General features: G+C 47.8%; 1 protein-coding gene and 1 long non-coding RNA gene across 3 annotated transcripts in view; one reads left to right on the forward strand and one right to left on the reverse strand.

The window, feature by feature from the left end:
* Window positions 1-27,994, forward strand: part of WHRN (whirlin) — a 229,304-nt gene that overhangs the window by 183,431 nt on the left and 17,879 nt on the right. The window contains exons 11-12 of the mRNA XM_075324209.1: window positions 18,888-18,959; window positions 24,249-24,786. Of these exons, the coding sequence (XP_075180324.1) occupies window positions 18,888-18,959; window positions 24,249-24,786 (610 nt within the window). The remainder of the gene's footprint in view (window positions 1-18,887; window positions 18,960-24,248; window positions 24,787-27,994) is intronic.
* Window positions 1-27,994, reverse strand: part of LOC142251424 (uncharacterized) — a 180,462-nt gene that overhangs the window by 111,007 nt on the left and 41,461 nt on the right. The gene's annotated exons all lie outside the window — the stretch shown is intronic.

A 27,994-nucleotide genomic window follows, 5' to 3' on the forward strand; every position in this document is an offset into this window, starting at 1 on the left:
GCTCCAGACCAAACTCCAGAATGAAATAATGAATAACCGGCACTCCAGGTTGGGAGTGGTTATCAGAGGAAACACCTTATTACCTGAGCATGGGTAATAAGCTTGCTGCTAGCAAGAAAATTGCTAGCAGCTTGATAATTGATGTTGACCATGACTCTAATAGGGAAATAATAATGGCAGGCCGATGTATGGGATATCATTGTGAGCCAGTCGTTGTGTTCACTGCAATCTGTTCCATTCAGCATCAAATGAATGACAGTTTCCAATTTTGAGGAGATAGAACATTTTTTGCTGCATAAACTAGACCGGTTTTCCATCGGTGCATGATCTGATCCGATGACACTTCCAATATAGAAAACATTGTGCCATGCTCGTATGATCCGGGCTCGTAGTTTATCTTTTATTTATAAAGAGTGCAGTGTTCTCCAGGGTTGGACGTAACATGTGAAAAGCCACTGAATATTGTAAATGTCTCTTTCGTGCCTGAAGAAGTGACAATATTCTGTAAGTGATGTCCCCGATAGCTTCATAAGAAATCCTTAAAATAGAAATTCGGCAGTGATTGCCTTACTAGCCTAGAAAATGTATTGTAACCACAGCTGGAGCTCTTGAGATTGAGAACGCCGATGACAGGACATCTCTTCGAAAAGGCTTATTTAGAAAGATTTTTTCTTCCTCCTTTTTTTCCCATAATTGCAGAAACAGCAAAAATGTGAAATAATTGTCTCTCTTCCACTGCAGCAAAGAAAGAATACTATGGATGGATTTCTATCTTCCAGATAGGGGTCTGAGATCAATAGAAAGAGGTAGACAGTGCTGATGCTATGGAGCCCTTGACGGGGCTCAGATCTAGGTATTCTCACTTTGATAGTCTCGGACCACTCACGGGATAACAATCCATACCCAAGGCAATATGACGAGGTATGTAATGACAGGACAGGGGCCCCTAGGCTGGCCCTCAGACTCGAGACCCTGAGCTGTCCCTCATCTCCAAGGTAGGCTTGATGGTAGCCAGGTCCGAGCCGCCAGCATGACCCTTACTCGTGTCTGCGCTCTGATCTAAAGCCCCCATTTACACACTAACATCGCTAACGAGATGTCGTTGGGGTCACGGAATTCGTGATGCACATCCGGCCTCGTTAGCGATGTCGTTGCGTGTGACACATACGAGCGATCGCTAACAATCAAAAATACTCAACTTATCGTTGATCATTGACATGTCGTTCATTTCCATAAAATCGTTGCTCGTTTGGTACGCAGGTTGTTCGTCTTTCCTGAGGCAGCACACATCACTACGTGCGACACCCCAGGAATGACGAACAACACCGTACCTGCGTCCTCCGGCAACGAGGTGGACGTGACTTTCTGTAACACCGCACGAACTGCCCCCTTAGAAAGAAGGGAATTTTGTTTACTTACCGTAAATTCCTTTTCTTCTAGCTCCAATTGGGAGACCCAGACAGTGGGTGTATAGCTACTGCCTCTGGAGGCCGCACAAAGAACTACACTTAAAAGTGTAAGGCCCCTCCCCTTCTGGCTATACACCCTCCCGTAGGAGTACGGATTCCTCAGTTTTAGTACCAAAGCAAGAAGGAGGAAAGCCAATAACAGTTTCAAAAACAAATTCAAGCCGATAATTAGATCGGAGAACTTAAGAAACAACGTGAACAACATGTGCACCCGAAAAAACGAAACCCTAAGAACAGATAGGGCGGGTGCTGGGTCTCCCAATTGGAGCTAGAAGAAAAGGAATTTACGGTAAGTAAACAAAATTCCCTTCTTCTTTTTCGCTCCTAATTGGGAGACCCAGACAGTGGGACGTCCAAAAGCAGTCCCTGGGTGGGTAAAAAGATACCACATGAACGGGCTGTGATACAGCCTCTTCCTACAGGTGGGCCACCGCCGCCTGAAGGACCTGTCTACCTAGGCTGGCGTCTGCCGCAGCATAGGTATGCACTTGATAGTGTTTGGTAAACGTGTGCAGACTCGACCAGGTAGCCGCCTGGCACACTTGCTGAGCCGTAGCCTGATGCCGCAACGCCCAGGACGCACCAACGGCTCTGGTAGAATGGGCCTTCAGTCCAGATGGAATCTGAAGCCCAGCAGAACGGTATGTGTGAAGAATTGGTTCCTTGATCCACCGCGCCAGGGTGGATTTGGAAGCTTGCGATCCCTTATGCTGACCAGCGACTAGGACAAAGAGCGCATCCGAACGGCGTAGAGGCGCCGTGCGAGAAATGTAAATCCTGAGTGCTCTCACCAGGTCCAACAGATGTAAACCCTTTTCAAATTGGTGAACTGGATGCGGACACAAAGATGGCAAAGTGATATCCTGATTGAGATGAAAGGAAGAAACCACCTTGGGAGAAAACTCTGGAATTGGACGCAGTACTACCTTGTCTTGGTGAAACACCAGGAAGGGAGATTTGCAAGATAACGCCGCCAGCTCGGACACTCTTCGAAGAGACGTGACCGCTACAAGAAAAACTACCTTTTGTGAAAGCCGAGAAAGGGGAACCTCTTTCAAAGGCTCGAAAGGCGGCTTTTGAAGAGCAAGGAGAACCTTGTTCAGATCCCAGGGTTCCAATGGCCGTTTGTAAGGAGGAACGATATGACAAACTCCTTGGAGAAACGTGCGTACTTTAGAAAGCCGTGCCAAGCGCTTCTGAAAGAATACGGATAGCGCGGAGACTTGACCCTTAAGCGAGCTAAGGGACAAACCTTTTTCCAACCCAGACTGCAGGAAGGAAAGAAAAATTGGCAATGCAAATGGCCAGGGAGAAAACCCTTGAGCCAAGCACCACGCTAAGAATATCTTCCACGTCCTGTGATAGATCTTAGCTGAGGATGGTTTTCTAGCCTGTCTCATTGTGGCAACAACTCCCTGAGATAAACCTGAGGCCGCTAGGATCCAGGACTCAATGGCCACACAGTCAGGTTCAGGGCCGCAGAATTCAGATGGAAAAACGGCCCTTGAGACAGCAAATCTGGACGGTCTGGTAGTGCCCACGGTTGGCCTACTGTGAGATGCCACAGATCCGGGTACCACGACCTTCTTGGCCAATTTGGAGCGACGAGTATGGCTCGCTGGCAGTCGGACTTGATTTTCCGGAGAACTCTGGGTAACAATGCTAGAGGTGGGAACACATAGGGGAGTCGGAATTGCGACCAATCCTGAACCAAGGCGTCTGCCGCCAGCGCTCGGTGATCGTGAGACCGTGCCATGAAAACTGGGACCTTGTTGTTGTGCCGTGACGCCATCAGATCGACGTCCGGCGTCCCCCAGCGGCAACAGATCTGTTGAAACACGTCCGGGTGAAGGGACCATTCTCCTGCGTCCATGCCCTGGCGACTGAGAAAGTCTGCTTCCCAGTTTTCCACGCCTGGGATGTGAACTGCAGATATGGTGGACGCTCTGCTTTCCACCCACGTCAAAATTCGCTGGACTTCTTGAAAAGCTTGGCGACTGCGTGTTCCCCCTTGGTGGTTGATGTACGCCACCGCCGTGGAATTGTCCGACTGAATCCGAATCTGCTTGCCTTCCAGCCATTGTTGGAAGGCTCGCAGGGCAAGATAGATTGCTCTGATTTCCAGAACATTGATCTGCAGGGTGGACTCTTCCTGAGTCCACGTCCCCTGAGCTCTGTGGTGGAGAAACACCGCTCCCCACCCTGATAGGCTCGCATCTGTCGTGACCACTGCCCAGGACGGGGGAAGGAACGACTTTCCCTGTGACAATGAGTTGGGGAGAAGCAACCAACGTAGAGAGTCCTTGGCAGTCTGAGAGAGGGAGACAGTCCTGTCGAGGGACGTCGATTTCCCATCCCATTGGCGCAGAATGTCCCATTGGAGAGGGCGCAGATGAAACTGCGCGAACGGGACTGCGTCCATTGCTGCTACCATCTTTCCTAGGAAATGCATGAGGCGCCTCAGTGAGTGCGACTGGCTCTGAAGGAGAGATTGCACTCCAGTCCGTAGCGAGCACTGCTTGTCCAGTGGAAGCCTCACTATCGCTGATAGAGTATGAAACTCCATGCCAAGATAAGTCAGAGATTGGGTCGGGGTTAGATGAGACTTTGGAAAGTTGATAATCCACCCGAAAGTCTGGAGAGTGTCTAGCGCCACCTTCAGACTGTGTTGGCATGCTTCTTGAGAGGATGCCTTTATAAGCAGGTCGTCTAGATACGGGATGACCGAGTGACCCTGCGAGTGCAGAACAGCTACTACTGCTGCCATGACTTTGGTGAAGACCCGGGGGGCTGTTGCCAGACCGAAGGGTAACGCTACGAACTGTAGGTGCTCGTCGTGTATGACGAAACGTAGGAAACGCTGATGCTCTGGTGCAATCGGCACGTGGAGATACGCATCTTTGATGTCTATTGATGCTAGAAAATCTCCCTGAGACATTGAGGCTATGACGGAGCGTAGGGATTCCATCCGGAACCTCCTGACTTTTACGTGTCTGTTGAGCAACTTCAGATCCAGGACGGGACGATACGATCCGTCCTTTTTTGGGACCACAAACAGATTGGAGTAAAAACCGTGACCTTGTTCCTGAAGAGGGACGGAGGTCACCACTCCTTCCGCCTTTAGAGCGGCCACCGCCTGCAACAGAGCATCGGCTCGGTCTGGTGGTGGAGAAGTTCGGAAGAAACGAGTTGGCGGACGAGAACTGAACTCTATCCTGTACCCGTGAGACAGAATATCTCTCACCCAACGGTCTTTGACGCTTGCTAGCCAAATGTCGCCAAAGTGGGACAGCCTCCCACCGACCGCGGGTGTGGGAATCGGAGACCGCAAGTCAGGAGGACGTCGTTTTGGCAACGGTTCCTCCGGCTGGTCTTTTTGGGCGTGACTGAGACCTCCAAGAATTTGAACGTCTCTGGTCCTTTTGAGTCTTTTTTGACGGGGCGAATTGGGACCTGCCCTGTCCACGAAAGGACCGATAAGCAGACTGACCCCTCCTCTGTTGGGGCTTGTTTTGTCTGTGTTGCGGTAAGGAAGAGTCCTTACCCTTGGAGTGTTTGATGATCTCATCCAAACGCTCTCCAAACAATCGGTCACGAGAAAAAGGCAAATTGGTTAAGCACTTCTTGGAATGAGAATCTGCTTTCCAATGTCTCAACCACAGAGCCCTACGCAAAACAACTGAGTTGGCTGACGCCACTGCCGTGCGGCTTGTAGCGTCAAGAACAGCATTAATCGCGTACGACGCGAATGCTGCCATTTGCGAGGTCAATGGTGCTACCTGCGGGGCAAATGCATGTGTGACTGAGTCGACTCGCGCAAGCCCGGCCGTGATAGCTTGGAGTGCCCATACGGCCGCAAAAGAAGGCGCTAATGACGCTCCAATCGCTTCATAGATGGATTTCAGCCAGAGCTCCATCTGCCTGTCAGTGGCATCTTTAAGTGCCGCTCCATCTTCAACAGCAACCAAGGATCTAGCTGCAAGCCTTGAAATTGGAGGATCCACTTTTGGACACTGGGTCCAACCCTTGACCACTTCAGTGGGAAAAGGGTAGCGTGTATCTTTAAGTCGTTTAGGAAAACGCCTTTCAGGATAAGCGTGGGGTTTCTGGATTGCGTCTCTGAAGTCAGCGTGGTCCAGAAAAGTGCTTAATGTACGCTTAGGGTATCTGAAATGGATTCTCTCGTGCTGCGAAGCTGACTCCTCTACAGGAGGAGCTGGTGGGGAAATATTCAACATCTTATTGATGTTAAATATAAGATCATTAACTATGGCGTCACCATCTGGTGTATCTAGATTGAGAGCGGTCCCAGGATCAGAATCCTGATCAGTTACGTCCGCCTCATCACCCATAGATTCATCCCGCTGGGATCCAGACCATTGAGATGAATGGGAAGGCCCGTCATAACGAGCCCGCTTAGGCTGCCCGGGGCCATCGTCCGAGTCAGAGTCTTCACCCTGAGGTGTAGATGCCCGTCCCGGAGCTAGGAGCTGAGGGGGACCAGGGGGCAATGATTGCACAGTGTCCGTGGTCTGAAGTACAGGCCTAGCTCGCAATGTGTCAAGAATTTGTGACATAGTGAGAGACATTCTGTCAGCAAAAGCTGCAAACTCAGTTCCTGTCACCTGGACAGCATTCACAGGTGGTACACCCTGGGACACGTCCAGCAGAGGTCCCGACTGTGCAAGCGCCGCAGGGGCCGAGCACTGCACACAATGGGGGTCCGTGGAGCCTGCCGGTAGAAAAGTCCCACATGCGGTGCAGGAAGCATATAATGTCTGTGCCTTGGCACCCTTGCGTTTTACGGGCGACATGCTGCTGGCTCTCTGCATGTGAGAGAGTCTATAGCCAAAGGGCGACCAGCGCTGTGTAATACCAAGTATTTGTAGCAACAAAATACTAAGGATACTACGAGCACAAGAGGGGGTGAGCCCTGAGGGCTGCTTACCGCCCGCTGAACAGCGGGTAAGAGGCTGCAGAATGCCTTGTCTGGGTCTCCCCGGCTCCCCTCTGCAGCTCAGCGTGTCAGCAAGAATGGCTGCCGGCTTCTGTGGAGAGGGGCGGTCCGTGGGAGTTCCCAAACAAAAGTGCGGGAACAGTGTCCCCTCTGTGCTGACTGTGAGGGCTGGAGTATGTAAAAACGACTCCAGCCCTCAGCGCTGATGCACTGGCCAGCGTCCCGCCCCTCTCCTGACTGGCAGGTCTGGGGGCGGGAACGAACGAAAGCAGGCCGCAAAAGCCGGGGACTCGAGTTATCAGCGCGGCCGCCGTAAAAGCGCGGGCCGCGCTGAAGTCCCCGGCGCACCACAAGTGCCAGCCGCGCCGCTGTTCCAGCGGCCGGCGCGACCGAGTCCTAGACGTGGGCAGCGTCCCGCCCCTCTCCTGACTGGCAGGTCTGGGGGCGGGAACGAACGGAAGCAGGCCGCAAAAAGCCGGGGACTGTAGTTATCAGCGCGGCCGCCGTAAAAGCGCAGGCCACGCTGAAGTCCCCGGCGCACTACAAGTGCTAGCCGCGCCGCAGCCCCAGCGGCCGGCGCGACCGATTCCCAGAAGTGTGCCTGCTTCAGCTAAGCTGAATGAGGCCATGGCACAGGCGCCGCAGCGCTGATGTCCCCCGGCGCACTACAACACCCAGCATGCTGCGGTGTGAGCGCCAGATACACGGGGACACAGAGTACCTTGAGGATGCAGGGCCATGTCCCTGATGTACTCCGCTCCATCCAGCATCTTCTCCAGGGGCTGTAGATGGAGCACGGTCTCAGTGCCTGGAGACCGGTAAATCCCACTTCACCCAGAGCCCTGTAAAAAGGGATGGGGAAGGAATCAGCATGTGGGCTCCTGCCGCCGTACCCGCCATGGGTACCTCAACCTTACAAACACCTCCGACATAAGTGGGGTGAGAAGGGAGCATACTGGGAGTCTGTATAGACCCTCTTTTCTTCCATCCGACATAGTCAGCAGCTGCTGCTGACTAAAAACAATGGAGCTATGCGTGCGTGTCTGACCTCCTTGCGCACAAAGCTAAAACTGAGGAATCCGTACTCCTACGGGAGGGTGTATAGCCAGAAGGGGAGGGGCCTTACACTTTTAAGTGTAGTTCTTTGTGCGGCCTCCAGAGGCAGTAGCTATACACCCACTGTCTGGGTCTCCCAATTAGGAGCGAAAAAGAAAGAGGTTGTTCGCCGGCCACAGCGACGTTGCTAGGAAGGTAAGTACGTGTGATGGGTACTAGCGATATTGTGCGCCACGGGCAGCGATTTGCCCGTGACGCAAAAACGACGGGGGCGGGTGCTTTCACAAGCAACATCGCTAGTGATGTCGCTACGTGTAAAGCAGCCTTTACTCCCCCTCTCTCTCACCCTTGGGACGGGCCGGAAAACCAATAACGAAACCCCACAAAATGACACAGACAAGGGAGGACAGAAAATTGTACACACTGCACTCCAAACTCACAGGAGAGAAAATATGTGTACAGAGGAACAGCAAAAAAGGGAATTAGTAATGCACAACCCTAACACCACTCAATATCACAACAGAGATCACCATAAACAGGTTCACCAACAAGACCGGTATCACTGGAGCTTATGCTGAAGCTATAATCGGCACTGAGTAATAAGATACAAGATCTTATATAGGAAGTAGATGACTTTGATTGGCAATTGGCAACCTGAGTTCCTACGGTAGTAGAGTTCCTCAGGACAGCAGGAATTAACCCCCGAAGGACTGAGGAACAGAGGACATTAAACAGCCGACGCCTGGCTCTGGCTGAACAACTAGGGGACATCAGGTTGCCTCTCAGGCTCTGCAGTGTAAACAGAGCCTGATGCCATTGTGACACCTAATGAGTCTGGACCTGAACACCGCATGACAGGCAAAACCAAAATCTAGCACCATAATAGAGGCCACCACTTGTCCTTTCCTCTGTATTCAATAGACATCACTAATCAATACAAGGCTAGGAATTAAGTACCCAGCAGACTGGACATTGCAGGCTGAAATGTGGTCCACTACTGGGATCTGAGTCCCTGTGTCCGACAATGGAGGAAAAGCAGGTCACTTTTATCTCTTCTGCAAATGGAAGAACGTTTCCCCCCCCCAAAAAAAAAGTATAGTCTGCACAGTGATTTATTGTAACGTTGAAGAATAATTGTTGTCCTCCGTTATTTTGCACGCTTGGCATCATTTGCCAATTACTGCTTTCCTCTGGGAATATCTATTGCATATGATCAGAAATCTCCGGGGTGCTGCTATCCATATAACAGCAGGAATCGGCACCGGGAAAAATACTGCACTAAACGAAATGAGATCCAATAAATCTGATGACACCATTTTAAAAAAAAACCTGCTTGGGGAAAGTCACATTAGCCGTATATTTTATTTTATATTAGCGTGAGAGGCTGACAGCTTTTGTGCTGCGAGAGGAGGATTTGTGATTTTGCATAATGTTTCTTTAGACTCTTAACCTGTCATTTCATTGGGAAGAAGTGGAACCCCTGGGGTGCGAGGTATAAAGTGTCATGGCAGCATTACTCACTCCTAATGAATTGTGAGACCGAGGTTTTTATCTATATTCACTCTTCTGGATCTTCAAGAGCAGTGACGTAAGTTGAAGCACGTAGGTCCCGGTGCAAAATCAACAACAGGGCCCCCTATTATCACAGGTTTTTAGTACTAATGGTCCTTTATATGGGTGAAAGGCACGTTTTAGGCCCCTTAAAGGAGTTGTCCGACATTAGCTTAACAAAAATTTTTGAGTTTATCTGTGCTGTATTGTCATATAAATCACACCTACATTGTTATTTTCTGTTTTCTAACTTTTGTTACTCTTGAATTATACCTTTATTCTCTGCAGCTTCTTGTTTACATTCAGATCCAGCAAACATGACCACTTCCTGTGCAAAACCTCAGTCAGAGCTGTCACCGCCCAGCCTCAGTGTCCAGCCCCTCCCCAGTGTACAGCCTCGCCCCCTGCACACACAGTCCCTGTCAGTATATTCTTCCCCAGCACCTGACCTGGTATCACTACAGCATTGCAAATAACAGCCTCACATCGGGGTCTGCACCGCACACATATGTCTCTGCACACGCACACACATGGCTGTGCACCGTACACATGGCTCTGCACACACATGGCTCTGCACCGTACACATGGCTCTGCACACGCATGGCTCTGCACTGTACACGCACACACATGGCTCTGCACACGCACACACATGGCTCTGCACACGCACACACATGGCTCTGCACACGCACACACATGGCTTTGCACCGTACACATGGCTCTGCACACGCATGGCTCTGCACTGTACACGCACACACATGGCTCTGCACACGCACACACATGGCTTTGCACCGTACACATGGCTCTGCACACGCATGGCTCTGCACCGTACACATGGCTCTGCACACGCATGGCTCTGCACTGTACACGCACACACATGGCTCTGCACACGCACACACATGGCTTTGCACCGTACACATGGCTCTGCACACGCATGGCTCTGCACTGTACACGCACACACATGGCTCTGCACACGCACACACATGGCTTTGCACCGTACACATGGCTCTGCACACGCATGGCTCTGCACTGTACACGCACACACATGGCTCTGCACACGCACACACATGGCTTTGCACCGTACACATGGCTCTGCACACACATGGCTCTGCACTGTACATGCACACACATGGCTCTGCACACGCACACACATGGCTTTGCACCGTACACATGGCTCTGCACACGCATGGCTCTGCACTGTACACGCACACACATGGCTCTGCACACGCACACACATGGCTTTGCACCGTACACATGGCTCTGCACACGCATGGCTCTGCACTGTACACGCACACACATGGCTCTGCACACGCACACACATGACTTTGCACCGTACACATGGCTCTGCACACGCATGGCTCTGCACTGTACACGCACACACATGGCTCTGCACACGCACACACATGGCTTTGCACCGTACACGCATGGCTCTGCACTGTACACGCACACACATGGCTCTGCACACGCACACACATGGCTTTGCACCGTACACATGGCTCTGCACACGCATGGCTCTGCACTGTACACGCACACACATGGCTCTGCACACGCACACACATGGCTCTGCACACGCATGGCTCTGCACCGTACACATGGCTCTGCACACGCATGGCTCTGCACTGTACACGCACACACATGGCTCTGCACACGCACACACATGGCTTTGCACCGTACACATGGCTCTGCACACGCATGGCTCTGCACTGTACACGCACACACATGGCTCTGCACACGCACACGCATGGCTCTGCACCGTACACATGGCTCTGCACACGCATGGCTCTGCACTGTACACGCACACACATGGCTCTGCACACGCACACACATGGCTTTGCACCGTACACATGGCTCTGCACACGCATGGCTCTGCACTGTACACGCACACACATGGCTCTGCACACGCACACACATGGCTTTGCACCGTACACATGGCTCTGCACACGCATGGCTCTGCACTGTACACGCACACACATGGCTCTGCACACGCACACACATGGCTTTGCACCGTACACATGGCTCTGCACACGCATGGCTCTGCACTGTACACGCACACACATGGCTCTGCACACGCACACACATGGCTCTGCAACCCCCCCATCCCCATCGGGAACACATGTGGAGTACATACTCACCCGTCCTCGGTCCCCGCCGCTCCTGCACGTTCGTCCGCTGTCTGTGCTCTCTTCAGCACAGTAGTGACGTCACCGCTGTGCTGCAGAGCGCACAGACAGCGGGAGGGACAGTGACTTCTCATCAGCACATTCAAATGTACCGGCATCGGTGATCTGTGATGCCGGTACATTTGAATGTGCGATCCTGGGCAGGGGGCCCGGTGCTGGAGCTGACACTACGGCAGCTGCCGCCAGGCCCCGCCCCCAAATCACGGACCCCACAGCAGTGCAGGGGGAGGTTTCTGGAGGTGCAGGGGAATGTGTGGGAGGGTGCAGGGAAGGGGGGCGGTGACTCCTCGCACTGTAGTCGCCCAGCAGGGAGGTGACATGCTGCTCCACATTTGCATGTCAACATGGCCCTGCCCATGTAGACGTGCAAAGACCGGAAGCAGCAAAATCGCGGCAGGAGCGGTCACATGACCGCTCTGAGCCGGGGGAGAGGGGGCTGACAGCGGGGCAGGTAAGTGGTCTCTATCTACTTACCTGCCCCAATGTAGCCCAATAGGGAAATAAAAAAAAAAAGTCAAAGAAGCCGGATAACCCCTTTAAGCTCCAGGGCCTGTGTGCGATTGCAGCCTATGCATTCATTATAGTTTAACCTATGTTTGTTTGTATCTTTTGCTTGCCACATACAGTATATACCCTGTTACCTTTGTTACTTGGTTGCATTGGAGCTGTGTGCCTAAAAGGGTGCCAGGCCCAGTCAGCTCAAGAGCCATTTCTATTCAAGGTTTATGACCGTATTTTATTTTTTTTTACTTATTTAGACATGCCTTACAATTTTCTTGGGTCAAACATATAAAGGCCTAAAAGGAGGAACGAAGTGTTAAGAAGAAGTGGAAGGAAAGATTTTATACTCAGGCATTGTAATGCTCACGGCCGGTGTAGAGGCAGTGAGCGGGATTAGTGGACCCACTGGATCACAGGCGGGACCCGGGCTTAACCCTTAGTGGGAGGGACTTAACTAAGCGCTCACCGCGAGGCGGTGGTACCTGGCGTCTGCCTCGTGGTGGCCGCTTAGCTAAGCCCCTCCCACTAAGGGGTAAGCCCGGGTCCCGCCTGTGATCCAGTGGGTCCACTAATCCTACTCACTGCCTCTACACCAGCCGTGAGCATTAGAGCTTGTGTAGGCCATGGACTCCGCTGACTCCACCATTCCTGTCCATACCCGCCTGCATCAGTCACCCTGTCTGTACCCGTCTATACCTGAGTCCGTCACCTGTCCTGGGGGTTAACTGCCACATTCCCGGTCACTGCCCTGGGAGTGGTACTTGGCGTTTGCCTCGCAGTAGGCGATTAGTTAAGCCCCTCCCACTAAAAGGTAAGCCTGGGTCACCCTGTAATCCAGTCGGTCCACTAATCCTGCTCACTACCCTTACACTGGCCGTGAGCGTTACAGGCATAAATTGATGGTTAGAGATTAGACCTTCCAACTTAATCCAAATGTCATGTGTGGGATGGAAATCTTGCTAGCGATGTCGCGAGCGATAGCACCCGCCCCCGTCGTTGGTGCGATATGTGGCGATCCCTGCCGTAGCCAACATTATCGATACGGCAGCGTTACACGCACATACCTGTTTAGCGACATCGCTGTTGCTGCCGAACAATCCCTCCTTCAAGGGGGAGGTGCGTTCAGCGTCACAGCGATGTCACAAAACGGCCGTCCAATAGAAGAGGAGGGGCGGAGATGAGTCGCCAGAACATGCCGCCCACCTCCTTCCTTCCTCATTGCCGGTGGATGCAGGTAAGGAGATGTTCGTCGTTCCTGCGGTGTCACACATAGCGATGTGTGATGCTGCAGGAACGAGGAACAACCAGCGGTATGCACCACCAACGATATTATGAAAAGGAGCGACGTGTCAACGATCAACGATTTTTGACGTTTTTGCGATCGTTGATCTTCGCTCCTTGGTGTCACACGCTGCGATGTCGCTAACGACGCTGGATGTGCGTCACTAAGGACGTGACCCCGATGAAATATATCGTTAGCGATATCACAGCGTGTAAAGCACCCTTTAGACAGAGTGGTCTGAGGAAGAAAATCACAGCACGCATGATTTGCCTTGAAGAAGTTTACAGGTCCATGAAATAAGTCAGACCACACTTGGATGACATCTGAGTGTGTTGCGATTTTCACGGACTGACACAATAGAGAAAGTGGAGAAACCATTATTCTTTACTCCTTTATTCTACACATCTAAGAAAAACTGATCCCACTCTGATCAGTGTCTGATTAGCATAATTAAACTGCTGTTCTTGGATGGAGAAAATATGGTCTTGTGAATCTACAATAATATGATTGGATAATTCCTCCCTTAGCATGGGATATATACGCTCGATCCATCAACAGCGGGCCTTTCTACATGACATATTTCTCCTACGAAGGGTTGAGCTACCATTCTTGATGGAAAAGTCATTATAAGCCCCCTGTAGAGCCCAACTCTTTCCCATTCGTAGGATATTTTATGGTACGGTACCAGACGATATTGCCTTAGGGAGCGCCCATATTTTTACCTTGTGTTTCATCTCTGCGGAGGGTGGGCTTATTATTACTACTGTTAGGGCTATGAAGGTACAATGAGAGGCCACAGGACATTATGCGATTTCGTCGAGGAAATATATTCCAAGGACAAATGTAAAAATAGCTTCAAACATGAATAATGGACACGTAGCACATGTGATTGCTGGGCCTGGGTGCCAAATGGCAAGAACAATGCATGATAGAAGGAACCGCACTCCAGAATTTATGGCAGCAATGAATGAACTGATATCAAGAGAATTCTTAAAGGGGGGATACAATTAAAAAGTATACTAAAATATGACTAAAATAGTGGGCTAATTAGCTTACTCATATGTGTACATTATCACAGGTGATCTAAGCAACAAATATTCCCACGGATCCAGGGTACGACTTCGGCAACTCCGTTCCTGACCTGGTGCTCAACAAATATCGGCATCCCATTAGGGGACTGGCTAACTAGCTTAATTTCAATAGCCAGCCTCCTTCTCTATCAAGGCTGAAGTGCAGACATAGAAGTGGGCTGGCTGAGTGTCACGGTCGTCTATCTTTGAAGACTAGAGACAGGGTCAGAGCTAGAGTCGTTCATTACCATCTAAGGCTCTATATTTAAATGTAGTTTCATTTACTTTGGGACCTAAGGAGTTAATGTCAGTTTTATTGCCAGCAGCTCCCAGCAGAGAATGCCCCTTTAGGTTTAAGTAGTGGTGTTTTCCCAGCAATCCTCGCTGAAGATACAAATCTATTGTATTCTGGCCACCTTGGTGGAAGGTCCTGTCTGGTAGTGTTCCAGGAGTCAGATGTTATCCTTTTTTTGTTGCTGTTTCCCCGTTTGTCTTACCTTATCTTGTGTCGTATTACTGCAGCGGTGCTTCTAGTGAACCTCACCTGCCTCTCACTAGCTAGGGCATCTACAAGGTGTCTCAGGGTCTAAGGTTCTAAGTGCAGTGATGGGTCTAGTGAACCTCACCTGCCTCTCACTAGCCAAGGGCATCTACAGGATTTTTCAGGGTCTCAAGTTCCAAGTGCAGTGGTGGATCTAGTGAACCTCACCTGCCTTTCAATAGCCAGGGCATCTACAGGATTTCTCAGGGTCTCAGGTTTCAAGTGCAGCAGTGGGTCTAGTGAATCTCACCTGCCTCTCACTAGCCAAGGCATCTACAGGGTTTCTCAGGGTCTCAGGTTCCTACTCAGTCACAGTTGAGGAGACTGTATAGGGCCTGGCTAGGAGAGTAGGGACAGCTGCAGGTGAGTTTAGGAGGTGTCCCATCTACCCCTCTCACTAGTGCCAGGGCCCATTGTTGTTATAGTGTCCCCTGTGTTCCCCCTTACTCATAGTATTGTTTGTTGCATTTTTGTTGTGTGTCAGGCTCCCTGTTGGTCTGAACGCATGTGCCATGCTTGTTATTCCTGGCAAGCATGACATTTAGCTACTGAAATGAGCCGTTAGCCAGCCCCCTTCACCAGTGGTCTAGGTTGAAACTCTTGGGTATCAATGCAAAATCTTCAATAGGGCCACAACTAACACAAGTCTTTTACAGAGCTGGTCTTTTTATATGGGCCAAGGGGATTCTCAAGGGCCCGAGTGCGACTACAACCTCTGCATTCATTATAGTTAGGCCTCTGCCATGCATCCTGGTAATGTGTGGACAAACGAAGCTCTCTCCTCTGTAGAGCACGGGTCCAAAAACTGAGCTGCCCAAACCTAGGACCGAATGGGCTCTAAAGGTCAAGGAACCTTTGATAAGATAATAGTAAGTTACATAACGTATTATTTTTAATTGGAAATCTCTGTTAAAGGGTTAATCCCATCTTTGCCTTTCATGGACAAGACCGGAATATCTAATATTTGTTCCCGACCACCAAGCAGAGCTATTCTATGCTGTTTGAGTAACTCTCATCTCATAGATATGAAAGTATTACGAGAACGGAGTAGCAAGGCGACCTACAATATTGACGTAACTCCCAATATTTGAAAGCAGCGTAGCTCGGTATGCTACCGTACATCATCATTTTATCAGCAGGAGACTATCACTAGAGGACTAGAATTGAAAGCAAAGCCACCAAAAAGAAATAAAGTTCCCACAAAAATTGTAAATATTACATAGCAAAAAAAGGGCAACAGTATCTACCTGCCCAGGTCACAGAAACAAATGCACTAGTAGGGTGCAGCAGCCCTCCGTGATACTGATAAGACAACGTGGGTTGCAAGCTTGTGTATTTTGGCCAAAATATTGACCAATAGCTCATATATATTATATTTTTTCCACATTATTTTTTTATGCAGGATGCAGCCAAGCCTATCTATGTTGGCCTTATAAACTAGGGTTTCTGTCCCAGTGTGATGCATTTATATAGTGCTGGGCAGCCCGCCTGATCTAATAGTATGGGTGTCATCAATAGGCTGCAAGACTGGCACTATGCACTTATATTTGTGTGACCAGCACCCTATACAAGCCCTATTTGTGTCCAATTCCATGAATTTGTAGGCTATGATTTGTTATCTCATCAGTATTTTGTATTTATGTTGCTTCCACCTTTATCAAGCTGGTCTGCTGTATCCTTGGGGTGTGCTGTACCCACCTTACCACTGATTGTCAGTTTTCTGCCTATGCACAGTGTATAGAGAAAGCGACCAATCAGTGGTGTGGGCGGGGTTATACAGAGTTCAGCTGTCACGATTCCTCCTACCGGTGTGTCTAGACATTGTGAGTGACAGTTCAGCCATCTAATATTGGACAGGGGCGTGCTGAGCTGTCAGTTTTCAATGATTATAGTAAGAGCAGCCATACAGAGTCCATAGGCTTTCCCTGAGATTCAAACTCACAACCTCTCATATCTCAAGCGATAAGCCTACCACTAGACCAATGATAGGCAGTACTTCCCATCATTGGTCTAGTGGTAGGCTTATTGCTTGGGATACGAGAGGTTGTGAGTTCGAATCTCAGGGACTATGGAATCCGTATGGCTGCAAAAGATTATAGTAAGGTTTGTTAAAAAAATATCAGTCCAAAGAGATAACAAAACTTTGGAACACTTATTCAACTCTTCAACAATAAGTGTGCCTAAAGGGCCCGTCACATGCAGCGATATCGCTAGCGAGCGTACCCGCCCCCATCGTTTGTGCGTCACAGGCAAATCGCTGCCCGTGGCGCACAATATCGTTAGGAGCCGTCACACGGACTTACCTGCCTAGTGACGTCGCTGTGTCCGGCGAACCGCCTCCTTTCTAAGGGGGCGGTTCGTGCGGCGTCACTAAATGGCCGCCCAATAGAAGTGGAGTGGCAGAGATGAGTGGCCGTAACATCCCGCCCGCCTCCTTCCTTCTGCATTGCCGGCGGCCGCAGGTAAGTTGTAGCTCGTCGCTCCCGAGGTGTCACACGTAGGGATGTGTGCTGCCACGGGAACGACGAACAACCTGCGTCCTCAACAATCAATGATTTTTTGAAAATGAACGACGTGTCAACGATGGACGATTTGGTGAGTATTTTCCATCGTTAACAGTCGCTCGTTGGTGTCACAAGCAACAACGTCGCTAACGATGCCAGATGTGCATCACGGAATCCGTGACCCCGGCGATATATCGTTAGATACGTCGTTGCGTGTAACGGGGCCTTTAGTCTTGTTATCTCTTTGAGCTGTCAGTATGGTGATGGACTGTTCAGCCGTCCAATAGTGATAGACAGCTCATCCAGGGCTGTAGCCTGCAAGGTTTCCTCCAATTGTCTCCTGTTTGGACAGATTACTCTGCTATTTAGCTGCATCTCTGTCTTCAACTACTGCCAGTTGTAGTTTTAGCTCGGTGGTGTCTGTGACAGACAGCTCAGCCAGGGCTGGAGCGTGCAGGCTTTCCTCCGAGTGTCTTCTTGTTGGACTGATTACCCTACTATTTAGCTGCCTCTTTGCCTTCAATTACTGCCAGTTGTAGCTTTAGCTCAGTGGTGTCTTTGTGCCTATTGTTTCTGTGCCCATTCCTGTCTATTGTTGGACATTGCTTCTGATTATCCAATTGCCTAGCCCCATTGTCTTGATCCACTACCTTCCTGGAACCTTGGACCATGACCTGATTACACTTTTGTCTCATTCCTTTGTTTATATGACCCTGGTCTTCTTGACTTCCCAGCCTGTAATTAGTGCCTATCATTATTGAGAGCACTTCTATATCTGCAGCAGAGAAAAGTAACTGCAGCAAGCAGCCCAATAAGTGACACATAACTGTAATCAGGGTCTCTGTCCCTACATCATGCTGCTCTCAGATTACACAGCAAAAACCTGCTGACAAATTCCCTTTAAGTATAAAATGGAGCAATCTTTTCGACTTCTTCAGGCTTCTGGAGCTGAGAGGAATCCTTTATATGGCCATATTCACAGAGAACCGAATAATCTGACTGGTTGTGCAGAAGTTAGGAAGAATACGGATGATGCAAATAAACATTCACTCGGGCCCTATGTGAGAGAATACAAGCCATTTTGTATTGTATAGAAACCATCTTGCCTTATAACTGAATGATATCACAGGGCTCTGCTAACACTGATGGGCGGGGAAGGTTCACATTTCTACACACACCCCTGCGGTTCTTATTGGTGCATGGTTATTTCTTTGTTTGAGGTACTATATAAGCTGGTCACATGATGTAATAAAGCAGCAACTCTCAGTACAGCATACTAGGCTGTGCTGTATTGATTTCTCCAAGCGCTTGTAAAACAAATCTTATTAATTTGGCGTTCCAAGGGCATAGAAGGAGTGAATTTCGCTAACATCCTTGTATGATGTCTTTGTCACGCTTGTATATGAACATACTATATACTAATATTGTAGTGTTTGTTTTATATGTACCATGATAGAGTGCTATTACAACGTGATGGATTTTTCTATTAAAAATGATATATTTTTGACCAATTGCACTTTTGAGCTTGACCCACAGAACTGTAAAAGCAGTCAATGTCATTTTCCAAATTCAGCTCCTAAAAACAGGTTGCGCGGTCGCAAGCACCAGATGGCCTAATGGACACGCTAGTGGAAAATCTCTGCATGCCCGCACATCTTGTGCCTCCCGTAAATTACCCTTGTATGTCTCGAGTCACATAGTGTTTTGAGATTAAAGTCGCCTTATATTATATGTCTTTCTGTGGTATTATTTCATGCGGTGTATCTGTACCTTAACTAGAATGGAGCTGACCCCGAGGGAAGTGCGGATTCTGGAAGCCTTACCAGGACAACTCTGCCTGACGTCTCGCTGGTAAGTGTCAATGTTTGGAGATTGATAATAATGGGGATCCATGCTGGTGATAGACTCAAATTGACAGGCTGTGTCATCCATTTCCAAGGACAAGCATACCTCGCGGGTATCGTGAACATGGTTTATACCGCTGATACAATCTGCAGCTGCTGTTAGAATGGACAGTTCTGAAAATAGGAGCGGAGAATCCAAAATGAACCTTTCCACCCCCCAAGGGCGAACTGCACAATCCTGCAGATTAAAAGCAATGTTTTATGCATGATCTGGCCATTAATCTGGGCTGCTCGCGGACAGGTCAATAGTCTTTTTTTTTTTTTACAAGGAGCTAATATAATAGACCTATTTAAGGAGAGAAACGATTATATATGCGAAGACTGGCGAGGAGTCAATGCTGGATAACTGCTGACTTACAGGAGAACGAACGGGTCAATACCTGCTGTAATGTGAATGAACTCGCAGCATTCGTCCTAATAATGAGCGGATTTCATAGAATGGCAGAGCTGGAAGGGATATTAAGGGCTATTGGCTCCAACCCCCTGCGAGAGCAGGATTTCCTAAATCATCTCAGCTATAGAATCCGCATAGAATGATACGATATGATAGAGTTGGAAGGGACCTCAAGGGAGTTTGAAGGGACCCCAAAGGGTTGGAAGGGACCTCAAGCAGTTGGAAGGAACCTCAAGGGAGTTGAAAGGGACGTCAAGAGGTTGGAAGGGACCTCGAGGGAGCTGGAAGGGACGTCAAGAGGTTGGAAGGGACCTCAAGGGAGCTGGAAGGGACGTCAAGAGGTTGGAAGGGACCTCGAGGGAGCTGGAAGGGACGTCAAGGGGGTTGAAGGTACCTCAAAGGGTTATAAGGGACCTCAAAGGGTTATAAGATGCCTCAAAGAGTTTGAAGGAACCTCAAGGGGGTTGGAAGGGACCTCAAAAGGTTGGAAGGGACCTCAAGGGAGTTGGAAGGGACGTGAAGGGGTTTGAAGGGGTTATAAGGGACCTCAAAAGGGTTATAAGACACCTCAAAGGGTTTGAAGCAACCTCAAGGGATTGGAAGAGACCTCTAAGTAGTTGAAAGGGACCTCTAGGGAGTTGGAAGAGACTTCTAGGTAGTTGAAAGGGACCTCTAGGGAGTTGAAAGGGACCTCTAGGGAGTTGGAAGGGACCTCTAGGGAGTTGGAAGGGACCTCTAGGGAGTTGGAAGGGACCTCTAGGGAGTTGGAAGGGACCTCAAGTGAGTTGGAACGAAACTTAAGAGAGTTAGAAGGGACCTCAAGGGTTTGGAATGAACCTCAAGGGAGTTGGAAGGGACCTCTAGGGTGTTGGACGGGACCTCAAGGGAGTTGGAAAGAACTTCAAGTGGTTGGAAAGGACCTCAAGGGGTTAGAAAGGAGATCAAGGGAGTTAGAATGAACCTCAAGGGAGTTGGAAGGGACCTCAAACGAGTTGGAAGGGTCCTCAATGGAGTTGGAAAGGACCTCAAGGGAGTTGGAAGGGACCTCAAGAGAGTTGAAAGGGACTTCAATTTAATTCACTGTCATTAGGATTCTGCTACAATAACATCGCGTGAAATATAAAGGAGAACGCCGCTGAAAATGCTTAGACCCTCTATCAGTTTTTACTGTAGTCTAGACTGATATGTAGAAGTGGTGAGAATGACAGGGATGTGTTAGGCCAGGTTTAGAAAGGCAAAATTCACAGTCTGAAACCTGGAGTTTTATTTAATTCAATACGTTTCGGAGTATAAACACTCCTTCATCAGGACTTTCATATTGATGAAGAATAAAGACGATGATATACAGATAGGGACTATATATATATTGTGAGCCCCAATGGGGACAGTGTTGCCATTGTATGTAAAGCGCTGTGGAATTAACAGCGCCATATAAATGAATAAATATTATTATTATTATTATTATTATAGATAAGTTGATCCTGGAGTGTGATTTAAAGTCAACGTGTTTTAGAGTATAAACACTCCTTCATCAGAACGATCACTTTGATGAAGAATGAAGACGGAGATAAGATGATCCTGGAGTGTGATTTAATGTCAACCCATTTTGGAGTATAAACACTCCATCAGGACAATCAAATTGATGAAGAATGAAGACCAAGATAAGTTGATCCTGGAGTGTGATTTAATGTCAACGCGTTTTGGAACACCTTCATCTGGACAATCAAATTGATGAAGAAAGTGATTGTCCTGATGGAGTGTTTATACTCCGAAACGCGTTGACATCACACTACAGGATTAACTTATCTCCGTCTTCATTCTTCATCGGCAGCGCAGATTAGACCCTTTCTTCCAGTTTTCAGATTCTTTTGCTGCTGTAGCCTATTTATGCCTATACCGTAGTTGTGACAATCACAACCACATCACATGAGCAAGATTCCTACACTTTACAATCGTTTTTACCTGGATAAAACCGTATTTGCGTTTATTGTTTTTCCACTTTCTTTACCACAATGCCCAGTCTGAGAGTGTGACTCCTGGCCTGAACTTTGTCTCATAGGCATATATGTGTTACGCCGGGGTGAGGGAATGCCCGGCATGCGCCGCAACACAGAGGGAAAACCAGGGAAGATGCAAAGGAAGGCCCTGGCGATAGAGAGAGGTGAGAGAGGTCATCACCTCACACTCACCTGTGGCTGAGCCCCGCACTCCCTAATGTCTCTAGACGGATCCTTCCTCCCATGCGCCGTCACGTGCCTAAGCCCTCCCTGCCCCTGAACTTACCTTAACTAGGGTGTCAGCCAGTGGGACACTAGTCCCAATACTACAATAAAGCCTCAAATGGAAGGTAAGACAATCGGATGAGGAAATACACAACAAAAAGCACTCCTTGGTTTACTCAGCAGGCAACTTCGCAGCTGCAACTTAAACAACACCCCAGCTTCTCCAGATACAGGCTCCTTCAAAGTGGTCAGTATGAAAGATCTATCACCGGCATGGAGTAAAGTCAGGAGTGGGTATATATAGCGGAAGGCGTGATGACAAAATGCTGCATTTGTGATTAAGGCTATGAGTAATCTCAGCCAGAATGCAGAGTCCTTAACCCTTTCAGCATCAAATGAATGTTTGCTAAAAGTTTAAAGGGAACCTGTAACGTTATATATGCAGTTCGATCTGTGGACATCATCAGTATTAACCCATAAAAAGAGACCGGTGATCAACTGATGTGTTATAATAATGGCATTTTTTTGGGTAGGAGAGGTCTTTTTGGCCCCCCTCAGGCTTTACCTATATAAGTCAATAGCACCAAACAATTATATAAGGGGTTATCCCAGCTTGTAAAATTGATGGCCTCTCATTAGAATAGATCATGGCATTAAAACCAGTAGGGATCCGACTCCTACTTGGTGTCATTGCAGGTTTCAACATTGTGTATTCTGTGTCCCCAGTTTCGTCCTTTTGGAATAGGACTGGGCTGTAATAATAGGCTCAACAGTTACTGAAAGCATGGAGCTAGGCTTGCAAAATAATAAAATAGACTCTGCACTCGTTGGAGTGTCCTGTTTAGATCAGCGGGGGGTGTTCATTGTCGTACTCCCACTGATGACCTATCATTTCAGTCAAAGCCCTGGACGACCCCTTTAATAAATTCAATAACGAAGAACTGACGCGGCAGCTTGGTAGCTTCATAAACCTTTTTTGGGTGTGTAACCAGTATCTGCACAGATTTTTTCTATATGTATGGCCCAGGTGTATGCTACATAGTTGCGTATGTCATTGTGAAAAAATGTATTAACATGAGTCCAAAATAGCTAAGAATTGTGTATGTACTTGTTGAAGGGAATTAGTAGGTCTTTGATATGTAATCTGAGAGCAGCGTGATGTAGGGGCTGAGAGACTGATTCCAGTGATGTATCACTAAAATAAGAGAGTTCCAGCGATGTATCATTTTATTGTGCTGTGTTTTGCTGTTTCAATAAAATCAGTATTTTATCAGCAGGAGATTATCATTACAGAACTAGGTATCTGGTGCTTCCTAGTCCTCCTCTATAACCCTGGCACCAACACTGATTGGCAGCTTTTTGTGTACACTGTGCACTTGTGATGGTCGGGGATAGAAGCTATACAAATCAGTGTTTTAGCAGCAGGAAATTATCATTACAGGACTAGGCGTCTGGTGCCTCCTAAACCTCCTATATAACTCTGCCTCCAACACTGATTGACAGCTTTTTGTGTGTGTACCCTGTACACATGTCTCGGCCGGGGATAGAAGCTATACTGGCCGTGTATTACAATACAAAGGGGAGGGGAATGGAATGCCCTATCGGTAGGGAAAGGGGGAAGTGGTGCACCCCTGACATCAACCTGCAGCTCACCCTCACTGCCCTCACTGACAATATACAGGCTCTGCACCTATCGCTGAGCTGGATAGCTCACCCTAAGCAAACCCTGATCTGGGCCCTAAGTAAGGATGGCGGGTATGAGCACTTGTCAACATCACTAACACTAAGGGAGACAAAAGGAAACAATACAGCGGAAACACAAATGCTACCTCCTGAGCCTACGTAGATAGCAAAATACAAACACTTATCTGAGGAGTAGCTACTACAGAAGTCTCTGGAGCAACATGAGACAAACTCTGCACAACACAGCCAGGAACAACTATAAACCGCACCCAAATCACCCTAGGGTGAGGTTTATAAAGGAAGTCAGAGGCTGGCAACTGCGAGGAAAAAGTGACAGTTTCCCAGGGTCATAAAGTCCACTGCTGCAGAAATAGGAAATTGTCAGATAACAATAAGTGTTGCCAATCTCTGGGATTTTCTAGCACTCTCTGCCACTGGATGTCAGCCGGCAGTGACACCTCCGTGACAGCACCGTCAGCAAGTTGCCAATCAGTGGTTGAGGCGGGGTTATACAGGAGGAGGAGGAGGACTAGGAGGAAAGAGACACCAAGTCCTGTAATGATAATCTCCTAATGATAAAACACTTATTTTATTGAAATAACAACACAGCCTAATAAGTGACACATCACTGGAATGAGGCTCTCAGCCCCTATATCATGCTGCTCTCAGATTACATAGCAAAACCATACTCACAGATTTCCTTTAATGTGAATGCCATGTATCGTACAGAGATGTATCACAATCAAAATAGATTTTGGCTAGAAAAGGAGCTTGAGTTTTACCAAGGCTTTTAGTAGACATATATAGCCACATAATTTACTAATATATTAAAGGGGTCTTGCTCATATGTCCTTAATTTGTGGGGGTCTGCTGGAATCTATATAAAAGATCTTAGCTTTTATAACTTTTTTTTTTTGTTTTTTTTTTATATTTGCAGGATGATGTCAATTCGTTTTTAGATGAGCCCCCGGCATATAGACCACCGCCCCCTATACCTACAGAGGAACCTGCTACAGTTCTACGAAGGCAGAGCGGGGAACGAGCTCAACGCCCTTCTTCTGGGTCATCTCAGTCTGGGCTCTTCTTCACTGCCCCAACAAGTCCTCCCCCACCATCTTTTATCTCCCCCCCAAACCCAAGTCCACCTCTACCCCCTCTAACTACACCCCCAACCTCTCCCCAATCACAGAATCCAAACCAAGCGATCTATGCTACAATTTTACCTAAAAAACAGACTCCGACATGTCCTGCAACCCAGCTGGCTCTGGTCACGCAGCTACCTCTAACCCCCTTCCCAAGAGTTCAGTCACCGACTAGATTAAAGCCTGTGGTAGAAAGCCCCCCGCAACCATCTTCCCCTTCGCATACGGATGGATTAGACCCTCACACAAGTCAACATTTTGTAATGGTGGAAGTCCATCGACCCAATAGTGAACCTGACGTGAATGAAATCCGAGCTGTTCCACAAACTCGAGGTGAGATATTTGCAAATGACAGAAGTGTGGATATTCGTAGTGCCGCCCTATGGTTAATATGGAATGGTACGTCATAATGTGGTGGCTTCATGTGGTCGGGCATGGCTGCATTTGTGACTTTTTGGGTGGTTGGACAATAATAGCACAAATACATAATGGCTCTATCCCGGCAGTTTATACTGTAAAGATAGGTTTAAGCAAATATATGCGAGAAATAAGTCGAAATTTACGGAACGTTCGGCAAATTCCAAAATGTAACTTCAACCTAAAGTCAAAAATATTTACAAAATGTTACAAATTAAAGGTAATACAAGACACAATCCAAAACATCCACAGAGAGCCCAGTGATGAAGGCTAATAAAGATAATTGACTTAAAGGGAACCTGTCACCTCCCGCCGGCTTTCAGTCCCATGACTGAAAGCCGTGGTGTGACTAGACCAAGGTGTATAGAGCGGCTACAATCACCGTTTACAATACTGGAATAAGCTCAATCCAAAACATCCACAGAGAGCCCAGTGATGAAGGCTAATATAGATAATTGACTTAAAGGGATCCTGTCACCTCCTGCCAGCTTTCAATCCCATGACTGAAAGCCATGGTGTGACTAGAGTAGGGTGTGCATAGAGCGGCTGCAATCACCGTTCACTATACTGTAATAAGTCCAATCCAAAACATCTACAGAGAGCCCAATGATGAAGGCTAACAAAGATAATTGACTTAAAGGGAACCTGTTACCTCCCACCGGCTTTCAGTCCCACGACTGAAAGCCATGGTGTGACTAGAACAGGGTGTGCATAGAGCGGCTGCAATCACCGTTCACTATACTGTAATAAACCCAATCCAAAACATCTACAGAGATCCCAGTGATGAAGGCTAATAAAGATAATTGAATTTAAGGGAACCTGTCACCTCCTGCCAGCTTTCAATCCCATGACTGAAAGCCGTGGTGTGAATAGAGCAGAGTGTGCATAGAGTGGCTGCAATCACTAATCAAAAACATCCAGAGAGAGCCCAGTGATAATGGCTAATAAAGATAATTGACTTAAAAGTAATCTGTCACCTCCCGGCAGCTTTCAGTCCCATGACTGAAAGCCCTGGTGTGAATAGAGCAGAGTGTGCATAGAGCGGCTGCAATTTCCACTCACTATACTGTAGAGCTTCGATAAAGGACAAGAACTGTCTGAAACGCGTTGCTGGTTTCCATGATTATTTGCCCGCCTTGAGCTTTTTTTTTACTACCTTTGTAAGTCTGACTTTTGGATTTTATTGAATTTTGTAATAAAGCCTTGGAAATTTTACTGAGCCCATGGAGCTGGATCTTTTCTACTTTTTCTAATAAAGATAATTGACTTAAAGGGAATCTGTCACCTCCCGGCCGCTTTCAGTCCCATGACTGAAAGCAGTGGTGTGAATAAAGCAGTGTGTGCATAGACCGGCTGCAATTTCCACTCACTATACTGTATAAAGCCCTGACATTTTGATTGACAGCTCACTCAGTACACTTGCGCTGCAAAGGTGCCTGTCAAAGTCCCAGGGCCTGCTTATTGCTGCCCCATGACTGAAAACTAGCTTAATCTTTTTTAAAGGGTTATTCCCATCTTCATCAATGAATATTGCTAGATGATGTGGTTCCAAATACAAGCACTTTTGCAATTTACTGCTTGTTAAAATTTTTAGCCGTTCTTGAGATTATAATAATTTTTTTTTTTGTTTTGTTTACAGCTGGTTACCTAGGAGACCGACCACCGCTGCTGCCTAGCTTGTAAGCACTGCTCTGAAGCTGGCCCAGATTAGGAGGTAATATTGCAACTCCAGCGATCATGCCCAGCTTCACAACAGCTCTTACATTAATAGAAAAGAGCTTATAAGTGCGTCACTTGTTCTGTTGTCTATCAGCGGTGGTCGGTCTCCAAGGCAACAAGCTGTAAACAAAAGAAAAGTGTTAATATCTTAAAAACGGCTGAAAATTTTAACAAACAGTAAATTGCAAAAGTGCTTCTATTTACAAGAGCTATCCGACAATACCCATTTATGAAGATGGGGAATAACCCTTTAATGTTCATAATGTTTTGGTTGTGTCTTGTCTTTACTCAGAAACCTCAGCCTTGGGCTGTTAATCTTTATTTAGTTCCAATAGAAAAAAAAAATGATTGGTATTAGTACTAGATGTAAATGTAAATGAATTATTATCATGTTGGTTTGACTGGAACATAAAAAAAATCCAATGCCTCATCAATAAAGGAAAAGATGGAAAATATCGCCCCCTGGTGGTTGCAGTGAATAATTACATGAAGAGCACTATCTGCTGATCTAGTACATGACTCCTTGTCTGACGAACACTGCACCTGCTGAAATTGCAATTTCGTCTTTTCAGCTCACATCGAATATTATGCTAAAATGTTTTTTTTAGATATGGAGGAAGGGTCTGTAAATCTGCTGCTGGTGCGAACGTATGGCGACTAGCCGCCTAATATGTATTCACTGTACGATGCGGAATTATATCATAGTTACTTTTCAAATATATCTCCAACAGTGCCCTCTAAATAACTCAATACACAGGCATTAATGTCTAAACTGGTCAAAAAAGTGAGTACACCCCCTAAGTGAAAATGGCCAAATTGTGCCCAAAGTGTCAATATTTTGTGTGGCCGCCATTATTTTCCAGCACGGCCTTAACTCTCTTGGGCATGGAGGTCACTAGAGCTTCACAGGAGCCGCTGGATCTTCTTCCATCCTCCATGAAGACATCACGGAGTTGGTTTGAGGAGGCCCCACAGAAGCTCCATAGGGTTTAGGTCTGGAGACACTTGGCCAGTCCAGCACCTTTACCCTCAGGTTTTTTTTAGCAAGACTGTGGTTGTCTTGGAGGTGTTTGGGCTCTTTATGTTGGAATATGAAGGGACTGGATCATGCTCTGCTTCTGTATGTCACAGTACATGTTGGCATTCATGGTTCCCTCAATGATCTGTAGCCCACCACATCCAATAGCACTCATGCAGCCCCAAACCATGACACCCCACCACTATGCCTGACTGTAGGCAGGAAACACATGTCTTTGTCCTCCTCACCTTCTTGCCGCCACACACGCTGACACCATCTGAACCAAATAAGTTTATGTTGCTCTCATCAGACCACAGGATTGTTCCAGTAATCCAAGTCCTTAGTCTGTTTCCTTCAGCAAACTGTTTGCGGGCTTTCTTGTGGATA

This window comes from Anomaloglossus baeobatrachus, chromosome 9 (genome assembly GCF_048569485.1).
Source record: "Anomaloglossus baeobatrachus isolate aAnoBae1 chromosome 9, aAnoBae1.hap1, whole genome shotgun sequence".
NCBI lineage: Eukaryota > Metazoa > Chordata > Amphibia > Anura > Aromobatidae > Anomaloglossus > Anomaloglossus baeobatrachus.